General features: G+C 33.2%; 1 protein-coding gene across 14 annotated transcripts in view; it reads right to left on the reverse strand.

The window, feature by feature from the left end:
* The window catches only part of LOC115879850 (rap guanine nucleotide exchange factor 2), a 329,414-nt gene that overhangs the window by 61,934 nt on the left and 253,897 nt on the right, over positions 1-13,583 (reverse strand). For 12 of the 14 annotated variants that reach the window (XM_030896855.1, XM_030896864.1, XM_030896851.1 and 9 more), the window contains 4 exons: positions 10,855-10,953; positions 2,318-2,533; positions 2,043-2,256; positions 1,804-1,990 (listed from right to left, as the gene is read on the reverse strand). In XM_030896855.1, coding sequence (XP_030752715.1) covers positions 1,804-1,990; positions 2,043-2,256; positions 2,318-2,533; positions 10,855-10,953 — 716 coding nt within the window. Of the gene's footprint in view, positions 1-1,803; positions 1,991-2,042; positions 2,257-2,317; positions 2,534-10,854; positions 10,954-11,028; positions 11,596-13,583 lie in introns of those variants that run through there. The other 2 variants (XM_030896858.1, XM_030896857.1) reach the window with 2 other exon arrangements.

Consider the following 13,583-nt stretch of genomic DNA (forward strand, 5'->3'; position numbering starts at 1 on the left):
GCGCAGGCAGATGATTAGACCGGGCCTTTAAAAACCTACGTCTGCGGTAAAAATTTACGTTTTTAATGTAAAAATGATAGCGCGCGTGTCGATTCTAACTTCATCAAGCGACGAATCACTCCCAAACATTCGTGGCGTCTACTATACGAACTTTTTTAGTTATTTTTGGTAATTATTGGGAAAACTGGAAATCGTCAGAATTTCACCAAAATTGGTATACACCCTATTTTGAGGTCGTAGATTACGAATCTGAACTTTTTTCTTGGCGGTCTCTTGCCGTTTTTCAGAAAAACGGAAAATTATTTCAACATTGAATTTTTCTTTATTTCGGCCCTATAAAGTAATAATTTCGCTATATTGTCATTATAGTTTATGTAAAAGCCACACTTGATTGAGGATAGAAAAATGTCCAAAATTTTACTGAAAAACACTTTTGTTAACAAAATAACAAAGAAAATTGAGACCAGATGAAAGTTTGACATTTGATATATCCTTCTTTCTCTCTCCTATGTAATGAAAGAGACAAATATAGTTTAGACCCATGATACAAAGAATACAAGGTATGATATTGCGCAGGTTGGTCACTACGTCACAGGTGATAAACGGCACCATTGGTCGGCAAGCTCTGCGCGCCAATTTCAAATTGTCAAACAGATGACATAATAAATGTGAAAATAATTTTTCAAGTGTCAAGCTCGATGATTTGACATAACTTTTGGGGTTATGTCCTAATTCTTCCCTATTTTAGGTCTTTTTTTATTAGTGGCAATTGGACAATATGAATATTTTTTTGTATGGCGTATGACGTCACAGGTGGTATGCGCAAACTTAACGAAATTGGAGCCGCTATCGATCATACCTTGTTTTCTTTGTACCATGGTTTAGACCTAATCTAGAAATTGGATAATTTACAACGTTGCAATATTTTCTATTTTTTCGGGTGATTAGATATTTTAAATAAACCTATTATGAGATCGACAATAATTAAATATACCTACCTATATCCACACGCGGAAGAGTTTTGATTGCATTGATTTCAACTTCTATGAGGAGGGTGTTAATCTTTTGTTGTTATATAAAGAGTTTTGATTGCATTAGTTTTAACTTCTTTGCGGAGGGGGTTAATCTTTTTTTGATATAATATAACAACAAAAGATTAACACCCTCCGCATGGAAGTTGTAACCAATGCAATCAAAACTCTTTCGTTCAACTTCGTGGTTATAAATAGTCAGATCTCGTTGGTAAAATAGCAATTATGGGAAGGAGCCGTTCTTCTGGCGACCGCCTTTCGTAATCCCAGAATGAGCGAAAAAAACACGCTAAATTTAGGTTTAGCATTGGCATCGTTGCTTTAAATGCCAGAAACACATAACCCAACATTTTCAGATTGTTTACAAATTTATTTTAGCAGTTTTCGTCTATTATGCATAGAAATGGTTAAAAAAGTAACATGAAACATAAAATAGCAAAAACATCATTGTTTATTGAATACCTAACAAAATAGGTGCTAGAAAACTTTAAAAATATGAGAAATTAAGAAAAATTCAATGTTGAAATAATTTTCCGTTTTTCTGAAAAACGGTAAGAGACCGCCAAAAAAAGATCAGATTCGTAATCTACGACCTCAAAATAGATTTCCAGTTTTCCCAATAATTACCTTATTTTTATCTGCAGAATATGCTGCCGAAGTTTATGGAATACAATTCTGACCACCCTGCATATAAAAACCAGCTGTTATGTTTTAACAGCAGGATTACGGGACGTCGCCGTCGTTGCAGTCATCCTTAGAAATAAAAAAGTACCTGTAGTAGTCTGACTGTGTAATACAGACAAATTGACAATCGTCACATTTGGTGACCATAATACCACGATGGTACAGTTTATCCATAGTCGGGAGGATACCGAAAGCATCTCCGGTGTTGAGAGTCTGATTCTCTTCACCAGATATGACAACTTCCACGCTTCCATTAACCAAAACCGACCAAGAATCTATGAAATAAACCATTAGATTTATAATAATATAATAAACGTATTCATTTACCTAATTCTTCGCCATCATTCATGACAATGGTGCCAGCTTTCTCGACCACCGCAAATACCATTACTGCACAAAGGGCACGTCGAACAGCCAAAGTCATATTGTTAAAAGCTTTTAACTGCTGCGTAAATTCTAGCAGGGTTTCTATATCATCGTCTGTTCGTTCTGTTGGCTCTTTCTCCAAACAGTCTCTTACCCTATCTCTTACGGTTAAACTCTGAAATAAAAATTGGTATGATTTAATTTCAAATGGATAAATATAGAGTTTCTATTCTTACGTCCATGCTTTCGGCCAAATCGTCTTCTTCGTCGCTGTCAACGATACTCTCAACGAGTCCTGATAGATCAGGCTCTTCTCCGTCCAGTTCTGAGTGCGTCGATGCCATGGTATCTGATCCACTGTACGCAGAAGAGGTATCTGAGGAATGGGACCCTCTAGAGCATTTATGGTATAAACTTGGTCGGGGAATACTGTTATGGGGATGACCGCCATACTGGAAAAAATAAATGAATTGTATATCAACTAGCGTGTACCAGCGACTTCGTTCGCGGCGAATTAATAATTTGTAATGGTGATGATAAAGCAAAGCAAGAATTTCCATTAACATACAAACTGGATAAAATTTTCTCACATTTATGTCAGCATGAGAAAAAACAATATGGCGATATTATTATATAACTTGGTTATATTTGAGGGTTGAATATTTGAATATTGATATCATCTCGTTGAAATTTGACTTTCGAAAAATACGTTTGCCAAAAATAAGCTTTTTACGTCAAGCAGTTTAAGCAGAATCGTGGTTAAGAAATTACCCAACTGTTTGGAACACCCTGTATGATTTTTAAAAAAAATTCAAAATGTGTAAAGAAACCAAATAAATTATGCTTGTCCCGAAAGACTAACCGTTTTTTAAATAACAAATATTGTAATATTTGAGGGGCGTTTTCACCCTCTTGGAATTTGAGATTCGAGAAACCCCTCCTTATCGAACCTGTACACCCCACAGTCAATCCGCTTGCCAAAAATCAGCTTTAAACTTCAAGCAGTTTAAGCAGAATCGTGATTACTCAATGGTCATATTTTATGAAACATCCTGTATAAATTTATAAAAAATCTTAAAATATGTAAAACAACAAAATAAAATATACGTGTTTAAGAGTTTTTCCCAAAAACTCACCGGTTTTTAAATAAAAAATATTTTAATATTTGAGGGATAGTTTCACCCCCTTAGAATTCGAGTTTCGAAAAATCCCTTCTTATTGACCCTCTACACCCTAAAGTCAATCTGTTTTCCAAAAATCGGCTTTTTACGTCAAGCGCTTTAAGCAGGATCGTAATTAATCAATGACCAGATTTTTCGAAACACCCTGTATACATTTTTAAAAAATCTTAAAATATGTAAGAAAAAAAATAATATACGTTAAAAAAAACGTGTTTAAGCGTTTTTAATAAAAAATATTGTAATAGTTGAGGGGTGGTTTCACCCTCTTGGAACTGGAATTTCGAAAATCCCTTCTTATCGAACCTCTACACCCTAGAATCAACGTGTATGCCAAAATTGAGCTTCTTACGTTGAGTGGTTTAAGCAGGATGGTGATTAATCAGTATGTCAGAGTCACTTAAGGATTTTATATATTGGTATAGATATGTAAAATAAAATTAGACAAAACAAAAAAAAAACTAAAGAGATAGAACGTCTTTTTAATCAGTAACTATCATCTAATCACTGACCTTTTCATTTCCTCATTAGAGGATAGTTACTTAAAATGAACTGAACGAATGGTTAATGTTTCTAGGTATATTTTTTGTTAATTTTTTTAATCTTCAGTACTTTCCTCGAAAATTTCATAGCGCAGGTGTTTTTAATAAAGTATATCAACCTGTTTTATTCTTGCGAATGATTTTTAACTGAATTATAAATAATTATAGGCTCAAGTTTCGTTTAGCCGAAATCAGTTACATAGAATATCGGTTTATACGATGATTCTATACAAGAAAACTAGCACTACATAATTTGATTTTTGCCGTGGAAATTCTTTGTTTTTGTGAAAACTCGAATTTTTTATTTTTCTATTATTAACTAAAATTTAAAACTTTACGGTGCTTTTAATAGTTTTTTTCATTATAGAATGACGTAAAAACATTTAATATAAAGACGTGAACTAATTTTTATTCGAAAATATATTTTTATCACAATAATTTTCATTGATTTTTCCGGGTTTAGAAGTGCCTAAATGTGATAGGAAGATAAAAATTACATATTTTTGTTTGATTAATAATTTGCTATAACTTTTCTATATAACTATTTCCGCGGAAATTTATCATAAGGGCGGTGTAATAGAAAATCTTTAATATTTTCCATAGTATTCTATAGTATTCTCATGAAGTTTTTCATAGTATTCTCAACTTTTTTGCATACTTTCGGTTTGGTTTCGTTTGGTTGTAGTTGGTTTTGTTGTAGTGGGTTTATTTGTTTTGGTTTGATTTGGTTGTTTTTTTAGGGTTTGGTTTGGTTTAGTTGTCGTTTTTATGCTTTATTGACAATTTTTTTTTAATTTTCGCATTTATTGACCATAGCGATATTAAGTTGATAAGAATAGATATTATTCATTGATCTGTGTCAAAGGTCGGGAAGAAGAACACTGCATAGTGGTGAAACAAGGCATTTCCGCGGATTTTCATTTTTGTATCGGTGCTTAAAAATAAGTCTACAATATAAAATAATATAATTTTTTTATTTATCTCATTTCGTTACTTCTAAACCGTATTCAAAAAATGGCAACAGAGCATTTCCGCGGAATTTTATTTTCGTATTAGTATTTACAAAGACGTCTAAAATATGAAATAATATTAATTTTTCATGTATGTCATTTCGTTACTTTTAAACCGCATTCAAAAAATGGTGACGCATTTCCGCGGCAAATTTTTTTCAGTAATATACTCCCTGAGGTACCTAAATGGCAAAAAAAAGTTTTTTTCTTTTTTAACAGATTTCGGCTAAACGAAACTTGACCCTAATTATATTACAAGATGCTTAGAAACGTACATCTGTTTCATTCCGCTATGCCCCTAGTCATAACCCACAAAATGGGCCGTGACAATATTAACTATAACTTTTTGATAATAACCTTATAACCTTATTGATAATAATAACACTACCTTTAACAAATTTCGATATCTTGATATGAAATATAGAAAAAATGATATAAATTAAATTATAATGAAAAATAGCTCTCCCTATACCATCAGATAGGAGCTTATATATTTCTAGTATAAATCTCGACAAATATATGAAAAAAATGTAAGTTTATCAAAAGATTTATTGTATTCAATGACGCCGTAAACAGGGGTGATCGGTTGTTCATGGTTTGTGGGTAAAGTATTGGGATACAGATAAAATAGTAGATAAAAGCGAGATCAACAACAGTAAAATAGACCGTTATGTATGAATAACTTTAATTTTTCAGATATGGCTGGGGCGAGTAGAAGTTTAACTTACTATAAATCTTAAAGATCGCGCACACTATACCTACACGGACCGGCACGGACCAGATCAGTAGAATCTACCGGTGAAGGTGACCGTGTTATTTAATAGAGTAGAGCACACTAGACCAGCACCAGCACGTACCGCCACAAGCCACGACCGTCAAAACAGGTCGTGCCGGTCAGGGACAAATATGACCAGCAATATTTATGCCCCTCGTGCTGGTCCGACCTAATGTGCGCACCGGCGAACCAGCACACCTCCACAAACATGCAAATATTGAAGGGTTTGTCAGTATTTCGAGTACGCTAGCTGGCTCAAATCGCATGATGTAGGTTAGATTTCGTTTATTTTTGTTCGAACCTTCAAATCGTTTTAAATATGAATGAAGAAAAGCTTATTTTATTGGTACAAAAGTATCCAGAGCTGTGGGATACGAGCCACGCATTTTATAGAGACCAAGAAAGAAAAGATGCAATATGGGAGGAGCTAGCAAAAAATAACTAATCAAATTTGATTTGTGACACTCGAAAATATTGGAAAAACTTTTCTTCGAATCTTTTTAATTCAGGAAACAAATGATGAAATTCGCCATATTGCTTTCTCTTTTGATTTATAGGGCGAACCCAAAATCTTCTTTTTTTCTTAGCTTCCTCGTCTTTTTCACACAACATGGCTAAAATAATAATTTCTTCCTCTGAACTACTCATTTTCAATACTTCTATGTTGCACGATCTAGTAGTTGAGCCTTGACAACTGTACTTTTTTCAAAACTCTCGCTTATGTTGCTGGTCTGTGGCGGTAAAGTGTGCGACGTCGTGCAGGATGCAGGTTTGTGCTGTGCTGGTCCGTACTGGTCCGTGTAGGTATAGTGTGCGCGATCTTTAAAACGATGGCAACATAGTTCGCGAAACGCGCGTTCAGTGTAAAAGTAACGTGTTTTCGTTTATTATGGTGAATTAGTGTTTTATATTGCTGTTATAACAGCAAATGTTGCAACCCCCAACTGTAATCAATGTTCAGATACAAATACTATTGATTTAGATTTGTCTGTTGGACTGTCAGCGTGATGCTTGTATGGATGATATTTATTATCCAGTTGATTCTTAATCATCTTGAATTTATTAGAACTATCATACTATGTACTTACTTTATTTACAATAGATATTGATTTCCTTCAAATCACCACTCTGTAGAATTAATTAATATAGTAAGTACTTAAAATCTAATTTGTATCTATTAACGGACTAGCAGAAGTCCTTATTGTGTATAATGCCAGTATGTGTTTCTTTCTATTCTTCTTTTCTTGTCAGATACACTTATATTAATTATTCCTTTGGCTATTAAAATAGTTTTAAGTATACTATTACAAAACATATACATTTTTAATATACACTACCTTATAATGTTAACCAAGAAAATACCTTTAATTACCTTTAAAATTAATAATATACAGGGCGATTGATAGTGATATTTATTAATGCTGGAACGTTAGTAATGAAATATAAGTTTAATAATAATGGAAATAATTTATTAAAATGCAGTACAAAAAATATTAACTGACTAAAAAATACTATAATAACAAATTTCTTCCGTTTGCCACGTTATTTATATAGACCTAGGTAGATTTTAAAAAGTGACACAGGTACAATTAATAATATATTAGTTCGGCATAAAAGTTGCTATCACGACATGACGACATCGAACAATAAATTAAAATTCGTAAAATAAATTAAAATTATTAATTAAACAAATCTTTATAAAGAAACGCAAGCATACCAAATTTGGGCCCAATCGAACTCCAGGAAATGATATCATAATAGTGTACTATATTATGGTACCACTCGATATACTTTAAGGTACCATAATATTGCAATGTCACCGAAGATCCGTAGTATACCAAATTTAAGAACAATCGAACGGCCATGAAATGGTATCGTAATATGGTACTATATTAAGGTAACACTTTATATACATCATAGTTCAATCATATTACAATGTAACCGAAGATACGTAGTATACCAAGTTTGAGCCCAATCGAACGCCAGGAAATGGTATCGTAATATGGTACTATATTAAGGTACCACTTTATATGCATCATAGTACCATCATATTACAATGTCACCGAAAATACGTAGTATCCCAAGTTTAAGCCCAATCGAATGCCATGTACGTAATATAGTACTATATTATGGTACCAGTTGATATGCTTCATGGTACCATAATAATGCAATGTCATCAAAAATACGCAAGTATATATCAAATATGAGCTCAATCGAACGCCAGGAAATGGTATTGAAATATGGTACTATATTAAGGTACCACTTTATTTGCATCATAGTACCATCATATTACAATGTAACCGAAGATACGTAGTATAACAAATTTAAGTCCAATCGAACGCCAGGAAATGGTATCGTAATATGGTACTATATTATGGTACCTCTTATTATGCTCCATGGTACCATAATATTACAATATCACCGAAGATACGTAGTATCCCAAATTTAAGCCCAATCGAACGCCATGTACATAATATATAGGTACTATATTATGGTACCAGATGGATATGCATCATAGTACCATCATATTACAATGTCACCGAAAATACGTAGTATACCAAGTTTAAGCCCTATTGCCGCCATGTACCTAATATTGCTATGTCATCAAATATGGTACTATGGAAGGTACCACTTTATATGCTCCATGGTACCATGATATTACAATGTCACTGAAGATATAGTATACCAAGTTTAAGCCCAATCGAACGCCATGTATCGTAATATAGTACTATATTATGGTATCACTTGATATGCTTCTGAAAAAAACGGCGGCCAGTTGGCTGGAAAAGGACGGTCGATGACATTTCCCATATAAATTTACATATAAAATGACAGTGATATTCATTTCATAGCTATCGTTAACGCCGTTTTTTCCCGATTATACAATATGAACTTGGTATGAACACAATCGAACGTCAGGAAGTGGTATCTTAATAGTAGAACAATACTTATTATATTGTCGCCGAATTACAATGAAAATTCAGGATTCAATTATACAATCAAACGTCAGGAAGTGGTTGTAATTTAGCTCATAAGATTTAATTCCAACTAACATGGCAAACTGAAAAAAACAGCTCTGATCTATTTTAATATGTTTAAATGATGTAGCAAATTTGAAGGTAGGCTTTATCAGGAAGTATTCGATATGAATTACACAATGGCAACACTGCACAAAATTCTTCTAAATTTTGTTTGTAGAAAACTGTTTTCTTTTAAATTTATTGCCCTCTATTATGTAGTAGCGAAACTACCACATCAAAATATCTGATTTGGAGACAGACTTTTAAAGCCTGTCTCCTTTTGCTACCTACAATTTTATACATGTAACGAGGCTTCTGTTGCGTAGCTAGATATTCTGTGGTAACACCCTTTAACTGAACAAAAAATAATTTGTAAAATTCGATCAGCAAAATTACTAGTAACATTATTATACCGGGTGGTCCGAACTACATATATTCCGAAAACTGCGGCAGCATATTCTGCAGATAAAAATATGTAAAAAAGTTCGTATAAAGGTATGTTCTAAAATGCTTAGTTTCGAAGCTACAGGGTGTAGAAGATGCATTTTTATTTCGATTTTTTCCAAATAATTTCTGAAGTAACGTCACTATTTGAATGAAAATTGGCGTATGGGAGTTTTTTGACACGAGAAATCTGATTTTGATGTCAACATGTCTCCTATTTACAGTGGGCGTAACCTACATGTGTTTTAACTGTTTTGAAGACTAATAACTTTTCGTCCGTACCTGTATAAAACTACTGTGTAAAAAAATATACATTTCCGTGACTTTTAACGTAAAAAATGTCTTTTGGTAAAAATCGTTCTCAAGATATTTAGAATGGAAATAGTCAATACATGTCATTATTGACAAAAAAAAAAAACAAGTAAAGCTTGATTTTCATGCATCTGTTGTCCGACGATACGTTGATACGATATTAATTTTATTGGTATTGGTAGAATTTAAAGACTTTGATTGGTTAGAAAATAACGCAGTTTTTAAATTTATTGCATTTTCATGCCTTCGTTTATCGGATATACGTTGGTGTTATTTTATATTTTCGTTTCCATAACGATTTTGCTATTTTACTTATATTTTTATTATTGTTAGATTAAATTTGTCAAAAAAGTGTCAAAACGTCCGTTGTCGTATGAACGGGTCCGTTGACGGGCTGAAGTAAAATATTTACGGATGAAAAGTGGCGCGAAAACGCTATGACCAATCAGAGCATCGTCGGACCAACGTACCAACGTATAACGGATGCATGAAAATCAAGCTTAAGCAATTACTTGACTGAAATAATAAATCTGGGAAATTTGTATTTTTTTCTTCAAGCCATTTAAAAAATATGTAGGTGGCGCACTCTACAAGTACGAATCATATTGATATCAAAATCAAATTTCTCATGTCAAAAAACTCCCAGACACTAATTGTCATCCAAATATTGACGTTACTTCATAAATTATTTGGAAAAAATCAAAATAAAAATGAAACTTCTACACCCTGTATCTCCGAAACTAAGCAATTTAGGACATATATTTATACGAACTGTTTTACTTATTTTTATCTGCAGAATATGCTGCCGAAGATTTCGGAATACAGTTCGGACCACCCTGTATAGATAATTATAAAAACTTCTTAAACACAAAACATTTTGCTGTCACTTAAATTAAAAATGCCTCTAATGCCAACTAAACCAGTAACTTACAAAATCATCAACAAAGAAATCAAATTTTAATTCGAGGTTATAATTTTACAAAAACACACTGCACATCATTGCAACAAAATCTGCACATCTTTTGGAAAAAAAGATGTGGAGATTTTCGTAAAATAAATAAACGTAATCATCAAAAAAAGAAAGCCGAAAGAGATATATTTGATGAGATTAAATTTAGAATTAGCTTTCAAATTTAATGATGGTAATAGAAATAGCCAATAAAAGAATAGAAAACTATAAGACCAAAATATATTGCAGATCTTTTTTTCTCCTCAGTAGTTGAGATTTATTAAATATCAGTTAACAGCAAAATAAAACACTCGTTTGCTACAATACACCAAAACACCTTAAATTTAATAACGCGTCTTCAGCAGATGATTTAAACTGAGTTTAAATAAACTTGTTTAAATCACCTAGAAATGATGCTAACATGGTTAGCGAAACGCGCGTCCAGTGTTGAAAGCAAACATTCTCAAAAATTATGTAAGTAAAAGATAGACTTGAAATAAATCAGCAATGTTGCATGAAGTATATCTGTGTAGCGGTACTTACAGTGTCATCGAACATTATGCTTATAGGTCTATGCGGTCTGTGTTCCATTAGAGGAGAGTTCTGTATTCTTCTTCCTTGATCTATGTCTGGATAGTCGATCTGTAACAAAAGTTAAGAGTTAAAATTGTACAAAATCCAAAAATAAAGGTAAACAAATAGGAGACATGTGTATACCTCCGAGCAGTCGTCGCTTTCTATACATGTAGAGTTAGGCCAGGATATCGAATTTTTTCTTCGCAAATATTTCTTTGTTATCTGAATATTTTCGTAGATTCCAGATTCCCTCCTTCGCATCCTTATGTCCGCTAGAGACATCCGTTTTCCATAGTAGGGTCTTGATTCCAGATCGTACGATGTTCTTAAAGCGTGTTTCAACATTTTGCCACCAAACTATACGCGGATATTCTTTTAAACAATAATGTTCTCCTTTGTATCGAAAGTCTATTTACTTTACACTTTGACAATAACACATTTTCGTTGACTACTTTATTTCTAAAACCGTTCGGAGTCTGTCAAAAGTTGATAATTTCTGGTTATTTTACATCACGTATTTTATTCTCGGTCCCGTTCGTGATAGAAGTTGGAGTAGTTAGTTATTTCACTTTCACACTCGGAACAATCAATTACAGTCACTCCCAGATATCGTTATTTCTACGGAGAACGTAAAATAAACAATTAACGATAATAGAATGCAAAACTTAAGCGTTTCCATCGAAGGCAATCCAACGTAATGAAGTTAGCGGTACTAGAAACAATACGCTCGTTTTAAAAATCACTCGACAATGAAATAATACTAGTAGGCAACATAAACATAAGAATAAAATATCGGGAAACAACAATTCTATTTGTTGTTAACCAGATAACGTATCGCAGCGACCTCTTCGCTATTCCATTTTATTGAGATATTTATGTAGGACTGAGTAATGCAAATCTTTTACAGTAAAAATAAGTTTAAATATATATGTATGTATGTATACAAAAGTCAATAATAGATAAGGCAACAAAGAACTGCTATATAGAAATCTGATCATCGAGAAAATGAAGGAGAATGAGAAAATATCTACGAGTATAACTAAATTGGCCATGAAACGATATTCGATTTTCAACTTTGTTGGATTTTGTTGCCCGCAGCTTATACATAATATATTTGTTCTTGTACGCCGTTTAAATTAAAAGAGAGATCAGGTTAAAGCACATTAGTTCTCTACTTTGATTGTTTATTTTGGTTAAGGAAGGAATCAAAGTAATATTATTTACCCTATTCATGCAATAGAGGCAAATTCCAGAACTTTTTTTTTTCAGTAGCGTATCAGCTATTTTAGTAATAAAATAATTATTAATATTTATCTTTTTTTTAGTGCCTGCAAATATGAATCTTGCTTAATGAAGCTTTTGATCAGGTCAATAAGTTTACATAAAGTGGCAAAATGAAACACAAAAAAAAAATAAGAAGATGCGCAATCTTATGGGCGATTTCGTGGCACAAAAGATGTCCGAGATGTAGCTGGCGTTACCGTCAGGATGTTCGAGATTTAGTTTAACTCTGCGCCGCTGCACTGATAGTCGTTTACAGCGCAGCGCATAAAGAATACTGTACCGTAGAACTGTAGTGCTGTTTTCAGTCGACAGAGTGGGTGATTGCCGGAGACAGTGTTGCCAGAACTACGGATTAATGTGTAGATTTATGGATTTGGGGTACAGTACGTTAATAATACGATCGACGAGAATAATCGATCATTAAATAATTGAATATAATATTATATCACGGCATATAAATCACACGGCAGGCCGACTCGCTTTGGCGGAAACGCTACGCGCATATCTTTGCGCACGCCGGCGCCGCCATTATGAGTGCCAGCAACAGAAATTAACCAGTGTCGGAGTCAGTCGTAGTTTTTGTCATCGACAACATACAGTTACGGAAGCTTTGAGTCAGTATCGTGCGGCTTAATTTATTTCGTTCTCTTCTTGAGTGATATATTTTGTTTTTTTAGTTTTATTTTTGTTTATTATGTGTGATATATTTGGTTTTTGTAGTTTTATTTTCGTTTCTTGTGTGTTATATTTTGTTTTTCTGAACATTTTTAATATAACAGTGGTTTGGTAGTGTATATTATATCACTTATTAATAAAATATCGTTCATATCAATATTTTTAAGTTTAATAAATGCGTCAAATACAATTTCCTTCAAATGTTTACCTGGGATGTAGTGCGATAAAAAAATAAGCTAGGGATCGCTTCCAATTGGTAAAGATACCAGTTACCATAATAACCTTATAACAACATTAGACACCCGAGCTGGTCCTCAAAACTTATAATATTGTTATAATATTATCACGACCAGTGTGTGATAATATTATCATGACCACTATTATAAAATAAATTGCACTTGATATTCATATCATCAACACATAGAACACAATGTACGCGTTCAGGGACGGTCAGCGGCTGAGTGGCTGAGTAAGCGATTTCCCCCTAAACGGTCTCTTTTTACACACAAAAACAGTCAGCCGCTGAGCAAAATTCTCAGCGGTCGGTCAGCCACCGTGTTCCCTGAACGCGCACAACATCGATTAAGTTCATCCGGTTCATCGAAACTTTCAAATTTTTTCAAAATTTGCTACGTTCGACATCCGCGTCCATTGATGGTCATATGTACGTGGCCTCTTAATATTGTTCAACAGATACTTTATTGGGTAGTTTGTTAATTCTTGTTTGTAACTTCTGG

This window comes from Sitophilus oryzae, unplaced genomic scaffold (assembly GCF_002938485.1).
Source record: "Sitophilus oryzae breed Bouriz unplaced genomic scaffold, Soryzae_2.0 scaffold_158_pilon_pilon, whole genome shotgun sequence".
Taxonomy (NCBI): domain Eukaryota; kingdom Metazoa; phylum Arthropoda; class Insecta; order Coleoptera; family Curculionidae; genus Sitophilus; species Sitophilus oryzae.